This window comes from Brachycentrus maculatus, unplaced genomic scaffold (genome assembly GCF_059751285.1).
Source record: "Brachycentrus maculatus isolate JH-2025_06_01 unplaced genomic scaffold, ASM5975128v1 h1tg000115l, whole genome shotgun sequence".
Taxonomy (NCBI): Eukaryota; Metazoa; Arthropoda; class Insecta; order Trichoptera; family Brachycentridae; genus Brachycentrus; species Brachycentrus maculatus.
The window spans coordinates 1,315,546-1,325,418 of NW_028280868.1; the positions used below are offsets into that span (position 1 = coordinate 1,315,546).

General features: G+C 29.2%; 1 protein-coding gene across 1 annotated transcript; it reads right to left on the bottom strand.

The window, feature by feature from the left end:
* Nucleotides 1-5,311: 5,311 nt before the first annotated feature.
* Nucleotides 5,312-9,393, bottom strand: LOC148309924 (lewis-type alpha-(1,3)-fucosyltransferase-like). Its single transcript, XM_088259284.1, has 2 exons — nt 8,376-9,393; nt 5,312-7,199 (listed from the first exon to the last, which is right to left on the bottom strand). The coding sequence occupies exons 1-2, from the start codon at nt 9,338-9,340 to the stop codon at nt 6,926-6,928; spliced, it is 1,239 nt and encodes a 412-aa protein (XP_088115410.1). The 5' UTR covers nt 9,341-9,393; the 3' UTR covers nt 5,312-6,925.
* Nucleotides 9,394-9,873: the final 480 nt, after the last annotated feature.

Sequence of the window (9,873 nt, forward strand, 5' to 3'; positions counted from 1 at the left end):
TTAAAGCTTCATTACGTTCAATTATTGACTTGCTATCTATCCATTTTTAATTTAAATCTAACTCGAAAATATGCAATTTTGCCTTAATGGTGCAGCATTATTAAATTTTCAACGTTCTATAATCTGGCAAAATACACTAAGTAGTTTGAAATGTCATATTTATGTGGTTTTGGAAGTAATTTCAACCTTAAGCTTAATACATATTCAGGCTAAAAGCTTTAAATACTAAGGTTTATTCAAACAGAGATTTTAGAGTTAACGTTTTTTGCCAGTATACCCACAATATAACTTCGGGATATATTATTCGCCGAATCAAATTTGTGATTTCGCAATTACGATAACTGATTTGATATTAGTTATTGCGACATTAATATGAGCATGATAATCGTTTTATAAGCCCTACTTAGTTGGTAATTGCGACTGCAAATTATTTACTCTAGTAAATCTATGCACTAAGGTCTGCCAAAGTGCGCCCCATGTGCCAACAGCATACAGTTCCTACATAAACCCTTCCATGGGATAATATGTAAAACAATGTAAAACCTCATGTTCCGAAATAGCATTATCTACAAAAGGAACAATACAAAAAAGGGACTCGGAACATAATAGACGTTTAAGCTTTATTACTAATAAACGAACCTTTTATCCATATCCCGTTCTTTTTACACATTTGACGTAAGCTCCATTTAAAATTATTATAGAGGACGAATAACATTAGAATTCATATTGCTATAAAGATAAAGAAGAACATGCATTAGCGTTACGGCGTTACCGTAAATAGGCCCCTCGTAATACGTTTCTGCCCTCACGTGCCGTTAAAGGAAAGTCTTCCGCAATTACTGAAGGTTTAACGGGCCCGAATAGCCGAGGAACGTAATTGTGAAAGATTTAACGGTGGAAATATTGCATGTTTATGTTTGCCGAATGTCGACTGGAACCTTGTCTACTAAGGTAATGCAGCAACTGGGAGTAGCTGTTTGATACACAAAACTTTATATCACAATTTAACGCCTGAAATTTTTATTTAGTTTAATTTGTTTTTTAATTCAAACGATAATGGTATGCATTATGGATATCAAATATAAATACACAAGTGCAAATTAAATATACAAGTGCAGGTGCCGTGGTGTAGTTGGGTAGACGCTCGACTGCGAAACTGGCGTCGCGGGTTCGATTCCCGCCAATTGCAAAATATATTCAAGCAAAAAACATTTTCACTTGGTCTGGGTGTTTGTGATGTATTTTTCACATTTACCTTACCTATCTTTACTACCCTACCTGCAGATAAGCCTTTCAAAGTAGAAGCTTTGCGAGTAGAAGCTTTGCCTTTAAAAACAAAAAACAATATAAAAAAAAACTAAAAAGGAAAAATATGACAAAGAAGTTTGCAAAGTAAAGATAATGAACGAGTATAATCCAATTTATTTAATAAATTTCATTTCCTTATTATTTATTCACAATATTTTGACACTGTACCAATATTTATTTTGCTAAATGCGGTCATTAACTGATTTGGCAGTCGATCTGCGGTAATACCTATTTATTTCTAATTTAATATTTCTTAAAATCTATTGTTACACAAGTTTCGATTCATCCCTCATCATTTTCAAACACCGTCTATGAAAATGATGCGGAATGCATCGAAACACGTGTCACAATAGATTTAAAGAAATAGTGGTATTAACCGAGTAATTCTCTTACGTAAATTATTTTTTAAAAACTCCCACTGCAACAAGATAGTAAGGAAACTAATTTTATTTACTAATCTCATTAAAATGGTGAAGTTGTTATATTTTTTGTTCTTTTATTCTGTTATTATGATTTAAAATTTATATTTAAGTAGGTACAAAATACATACTGAGTAAAATATATAAAATTTAATTGAACTCTCTACACCATATAACTTATACCATCTTCTTCTTTGTCAGCTGTCTCTTTACTGCTGGATGTAGGCCTTTTTATTTTAACAGACCTCTCTCACTTGGCCTTTTTCAAACATAAATGCCCAAAACCTTCAAAATAACAAAACACAGTAAACCATGAACTCGACTTTTCCAAATTTTCTCTCGGAAAAATTATGTTATTTTTAGCTTTACAGACAAAGAAATATCGAAATGCATATATACGAGTATACATATACATATATATCTGTGGTAACGTCTTCGTCGGTACATCTTTTAGCACTTTGAAACCTTCAAAGCCTCTCGTCATTCATTACCTTAGAAGGGAACGTCGATATTACCACCCTTCGATTCAATCAACCCTTATTTCTTCCCATCCTCGCCCCTCCCCTCCGAAGCGCCGCGTTATCTATGGTCCAAATGTACCAATATGTCCCCCAGAACTGACGTGACAAATGCCAGAACCTTACAGGTGAACAGAACTTTGCCCATTGAGGCTTTGATATTGGGGTTAAAAGCCTTTCTGTGTACGTGTAAGGAAACGGTGTCACAAAATTGAAGCAGTAAAAAAACAATAGTTTTGATGAATCACAGGAAACAAATAGAATCTTATATTTTGTATATTACAAGCATTGTTAACTTTGTAGTATGGTAATATAACATTAAGTCAACATGATGGAATGATTATTCTGGAACCGGTAGTCACGAATTAGTGTTCATTAAAGTGCTATTACATAAAGTGTGAATCCCAGTTTAGTTTTGCAGGAAATCAAATTCAAAATTAACTTTCACCAAAGTAGTGTAATTTTAAACAATTAGTTGCATTTTATATATTGGAAAGTTTTCCTTTAATATGCAAATCATGTACAAGTGTGTGAAAAAAAAGTGTGGGCCACCACATTTCCATATAATTATTTTTTTAAATAAAAACACTTTCATTGTGATACCATAATGTGCAAAAATATAGTATATAGATTCATATCAGATATATATAGATTCGTCTATTAAAAAATTTAAACTTTAATTTCAACGATCGTTCATGTTTGTATTGCTTATTATACCGTTGTGTGTGATTTGTCGAAGAATTATATAACAGCAACAAAAAATGGACAAAAAAGAGATCGAAACACACTGGCATAAAAAAAAAACAATCATCTTGTAATTAATATTAATAAAAAATTTAATTGGTGGGCTACAGCACTTTACGAACGAATAGAAAATAAATACAAAACTGTTTTTTTAAGTAGTAATTTTAATTACTTTTTACGCTTTTTAAGACTTAATTTTTTTCTTGTTTTTCGCAGATGCTTCGTGACACATTTTTTAAACTTTACAAAACAAAACAACTTTGATTTTAACCACTTATTATTGGTACTTTTTTCTCCAACCGGTTCGACAAGAATAAGTAACAAGTTGGAGAAAAAAAGTACAAATTAAAATTGGTTAAAAACAAAGTTGTATTATTTTATTAGGACTTGATTTCTATCTAAAACAAACTAAATTTCAACAGCATGTTGATTTTGCCCAAATCTTTGTAAAGCAAACATTTTGGCTTAATTCCGTTTTTATCGCCTTATCTACCAATCAAACATTGACTGATACCAAAATACGTCATGGCTTGGATAAAATTTTGCGATGTTATATAAAAGTATTATATACACACTCTCAAAGCTGCTCACATTTTTTTATGTTTTTTTTTATCTTAATATTATATTAGTATTTTAACCCACTAGTTTTGGGTCACCGTGTTTAGTTCATTAGAGGGAAGTTCTGATGAAATCGCAGCAAATTCGAGTGAATGTAGACTGCATTTAGATGATTAAACTGTTACCGTTTCTATTGACATGTTTTGCGGTATGATAAACATGTGACATTCATGATTCCACGCCAGATCTTAGATCTCGAATTCAACCGACGTTCTTCAAGTTGACTTTATGTGTATCACCTAGTAATGAATTTCCGGTGTCTTCGTATTTAGAATTTGCTATTACGAATCCATAGTTTTTTTTTTCAAATATATAAAATTGTAATATGCTAGCAATACCAAAATATAAACATTTTTGACATCTCAACACGGATGAAGAAGAATATAGAAATCTGGTCATTTACAATATTTATGGTCTGTCATAGCTGGTTAAGTGATCAATTCACATTGTAATATTCACCATTCTTTCCATGATTGACAAGCACGTTACTCAAATTAAGTCATATGTGTATCATAATCCATCTCATGGCATTCCGTGATTGAGTTCACAACAGCCATCTATGATTGGATTGAGAAGATTGCTTTTATTTTGCAGAGATCTTTTTATTTTTTGCAATTTCTTATATGTGAACACGTATTTAAACATACTGAAAATGTTTGCGAAAAATATTTTATTGTTGAGACGTATGAAGTACGAGTATGATTGTAAAAAGTGACAACGCATTTTTTTTTAAATAAACCTTAAAGATTAATTATTTATAATTGATAGGAAAGCAGGAACATTCATTAAATGCATGTGATTTTTTTTATGTTTGTTGTATAAGAACACGCCTTAAAACATCATACATCATGGAATTAAATACATTGAGAAAATTTACTTTGTTATTATTATTATACGTAAACGTAAAAGTATTGTATACTCACGAGAAAAATTAATATACATGTTTATATATATATATATATATATATATATATATATATATATATATATATATATATATATATATATATATATATATATATATATATATATATATATATATATATATATATATATATATATATATATATATATATATATATATTATATTTATATATATATATATATATATATATATATATATATATATATATATATATATATATATATATATATATTTATATATATATATATATATATATATATATATATATATATATATATATATATATATATATATATTTATATATATATATATATATATATATATATATATATATATATATATATATATATATATATATATATATATATATATATATATATATATATATATATATATATATATATATATATATATATATATATATATATATATATATATATATATATATATATATATATATATATATATATATATATATATATATATATATATATATATATATATATATATATATATATATATATATATATATATATATATATATATATATATATATATATATATATATATATATATATATATATATATATATATATATATATATATATATATATATATATATATATATATATATATATATATATATATATATATATATATATATATATATATATATATATATATATATATATATATATATATATATATATATATATATATATATATATATATATATATATATATATATATATATAATTGAACGACATAAAAGCGATTTACAAATAGTGTCACGAAAATTTTAATTAAAAAAAGCATTTTAATCTTTATTGTCGTCATGGGGTTTTTTTTATTTAAGTGTGTCAATAGTAGGAATATTTCTGTGAAACGTCTTAAAGTACAATGTAAAACGTGAATCATAGATTTTTTCCGAAATATATTCATACATTCTAGAATTTTATTCATTTATTTGAGTATATGATATTACGTACATACATAATGTTTAAATTCAGTTAAAAAGTCCGCCGCAACTTTCAGCATTTACAATAATTTTTGCATTTCAATGCAGGCATTACCGAATCTTCAATGGGGAAAAGTATGTAAATTTGAGATTACTTTTAAACGAGAATATCACCCTGCCTCCGCGCTACCCCGTAGGTCGTTATCTACAATTGAATGTATTTTTTCAAAAAATTTAAAATTTCTCAAAAAATTTGCTCCGTCTATTGTGACTTTTCTTGATATTCTATTTATGATTAAATCTTGAGCTAAAATCCTTAATGTTATATTTGTAACCTTCTCTGTAAAACACTTAAAGTAAAAAATCACAAAATTAACAATAAATTTAATTTTCATATTAAATTAATTTTGTATTGGATCCTACATTTTTTTTTTCTATATGTGAAAAATAAAATCTATTTTATGCTTTTATTGAAAATTGATGTCAATAAAATACATTTGTACATAACGAATTATCAACAGTAAGTCAGTCTTACACATTTTCAGATTACAAGTCTTCAAATTTATTTTGAATCAATTAGAATTAATTGACTTTATCATACAAAAAAAATTGTCCTATGGTCGCAAAAAATCTTTTATTAAAAATATTATTGTAAACGATTATATTTTAAACTTACGGTAACGGGTAACAGCCAAAAATATTATCCAATACTTTATGAATTTTACATATTTATAAAAGTAGATAACAAATTATTTAAAACATAAATATAAAAGCCAAAAAACTTATCCTTGTTATGTCACACGCGTCTTCGGACAGTCTTTGTGCCATCGGTTTTGACAATTTTTATTATTAGTGTGGCGTGTATTTGACATTTTTACAGAGTAAAATGATGTTTATTCATTAAAATAATTCATAAATATATAAATTCACTTATGAATAATTAATCTAAATTATTCGCACTAATATCAAAAATCAACTATCAACGTGGCGTTTCTTGATCGAACGAAAGTGTAAAGAAAGTAAAAAACTACTATCATCACCCAAATTTCTAATTTACGTGAATTGAAATTTATTTGAACATATCGCAATGGATTGCGTTTATATTGATTTTTATCGCTTTAAAAATATTTTTTAAATTTACGTTATTAACTTGATGAGGATTCAAAAAATTAGGTAAATTATTTTTGGTGGATACTTCGTTATAAAATCAATTTTTAGCGGGGTTTTTCAATACAGATATTTCTCTATTGTTACTTGATGAGGCTATGTTTAGAAATAACCTTATTCAAAAATTATTTATTCACTTGAACTTTCCAAAGGGCGAAATGTTCCGAAAAACCAAGTAAAAATATCAGGCCAAGCAAATTTACACTTTATGATTTTGTTAAGTTAAAAGGCACAGAAGGTCACTATGACACCTCACAAGTCACATTCATTAACAGTACTTGTATGTTGGTTTTCCGTTCCACCAAGGCAGGATATTGTTCTTGATCCTGGCGCTTGTTAATGTGGCATTGTTGAGAGCTTTGCACAGCTTGCAGAGAGGATACGTCTCATAACTGTCGTCGATGGAATGGTAACTATAGTACTGCTTCCATTTGAAGAACTTGGCGTACGCCTCAACATCCTGAGCCAGAGCATAGATGAGTTGTGCCAGTTCTGATGGACTATATTCGTTTGCGTCGATGTATGAATTGGGAGGAGCAAACCTGAAATTACATTAGAGTTCAGAATTAGAGTTCAAAATAAAATATGGAACAAAGGCAAAATAAAGGAACGGGTAAATGATCAAGATTTAATTTTATGAAAATTGTAAAATGGTTATATTCTTAATTTTTCTCTCTTTTTTGTGTGTATATTAGGTTAAAATCGTGGTGGTGGGTCTCTGCAAAAAAAATGTGTTTAATATGTAAAAATGTAATTTAACACACAAGGTGGCTTGGTGGGTCTCTGCAAAAAAAATGTGTTTAATATGTAAAAATGTAATTTAAATACATGTGTACAAATAAAAATTAAAAAATTAAAATTAAAAAAATAATAATTAGGCGTATGTAAGTTTCAGGGCTGATCACCTTTCCTCACTATGCATCATTATAGTGATATAAGTACAAGAAATCAAGAGATAGCTGGAGAAGACTCATTGCATCCACAAGGGTCACAACCTTTAGTGATGAGGAATAAGACGGAGAAGAATAAGTACAAGAAAACACATACATATCAATGATTCTGAAGTCTAGCAACGGCTTGTACTCCAACTTTACAGGTTTCATTGTGAGTGAATTTACAATAATGAAACGTTCTAAAATGTTAGTTAAGCACATCATAACCTCACCTTTTGACAGTGAAGATAAGCTCTAATAAATCTTAAAGCAAATGCACCTAGAACAATTCACGAAATATCGCACAAGTGATTACGCGGATTATTTCGACTCCTGGCCTGACCGCTTTCAAGTATTGGACATACTTGATCATGTCAAATTTCCCTCTGTCTTCTTTTGCTTCTATTTCCAACTACGTTCGCCTCATAAATTTGTTTAATTTTCTTAATTTTATCGATAATGTCTTGCTTTCTCTCCTTATGTCGTCATTCGAACATCTATCATGTATCGTTTTGTCGCACATTCGTCTGAGGGATGCATTATGGTTTTCATCAGGAAGAGGTTAGGATACAGGGGGTGAAGACCGGTCTAACCGTTTTATTAGTATGGAATTATCTCTATAAGGATTGTTTTAAAGGCAAGTGTGAATAAGTCTGCCTAATTGGTAAAAAAGTACATAAGACATAATTGACAAATGAATTAGAAATACAAAGTTATTTACGACAAATAAATTCAATTTAAGCTATGAAGTTATTGAAGATTGCATTAATATTTCATAAAACTCACCTGCTATAATTGCCACCACCTCTCACAATCGGCACCATATTATTTTGCATTGCGGTTAAAAATTTCTCGGTAACATAATCAGTACTAAAACTGTTCTCAAACGACAAGTAAAACATGTATTCTTCTCCCAGTTTTTTCTTACAATTATCGTCGCATGGCAATGTGCCACAATTTCCGTAAACATCCAAAGTTAAATTTAATTTATCCATTTCAACTTTCAACTCCTCCACGTAATTTTCGCGCTTGCTTAATGTGTGACAGTTAGAAACGATCCACGCTATCTCTTTCGTTTTCTTTTTCAAATTCTTCTTCGTATCTTCAGAAACTGGTGCCATCTCTTCGATCCATTTTACATTTTCTCCGGGCCCGACTATTTTGTCAGTATTAATATCTCTCACGACAACGTACTCCCAAGGGACTTCGGAATCCAGCATGTATGTCATGGTCCAGTTGAAATAACCCTCCCATTGGTCGTCGCAAATGGGATAATTGGCAGCAGATTCGATGGAAGCTAAAATGTACACTTGGCGAGGGCTCCTTGCGGTAGGCTGGGGATGATGCCAGGGATTGCCCGTCTTTGTATACTCCGGCGCGTGGAAAAGAACGGCATCGAACTCTATAAGGTCCAAATACGTTTTATTATTCGTAAGGTAGCAGTTGTTGAACTGGCAACCCGCGTCTACGAAATGATTCCGGCCGAATTTAAAAAAACTGAAAGGATCCGTGAAGTTATGCGTCCACATTAATATGGTTTTAAGTGATTTATTTTCCTTTTGCTTCTTCTTTACTAACTCGTTGATAAAATCGTCCACCGAAAACGTGTTATCATCTTCCACTTCCAAACTTTCGTCACCATCTCGACCGAATGCGACGTAACAGAGAATTAACGAAACAAACGCTAGTACGCACAATAAAACAAACGCTTGAATGGAAAGAAATTTCGACGTACGAGTAAACCGCTTCATTTTGTCATGTTCCCGATAAGTTCACCTTGCGCCAGCGCCTGAATATTACTGATGCCGGTATCACCTGTATAACTTCGTAATCATTGTGTTGTATGTAAAATTATGCATACTTAATAATATTATTATTGTGGATTTGCACTACGATATTTCCGGTAGTATAGTATGCCGAGAAAATAATTATCAAGTAATTTATTTGACGGATTCATTGCAATACTCAGCAAAACGTGACTTCAAAGTAGGTAATAAAAGAAAGAATTCCGATGAAAAAAAATATGAAATAATTATAAACACGTTGTAAATTTATTATTATTTTTCAATTTAATATAACTCCTTTCAAAGTGCTGCATACACGTAAATTCAAACTAAAAATTAAATTTAAAAAATTAACCTATATAATTGTGTGAGAAAAAAAACAGCAAATTACCAAATTCCATAAATATTGCAAAATTGTTGATTTCGTTTATGGCTGATAGCTATCATTTATGATACAATGATTAAAGAAAACACTTCGTTTTTTACCACTTGAGTTTTAT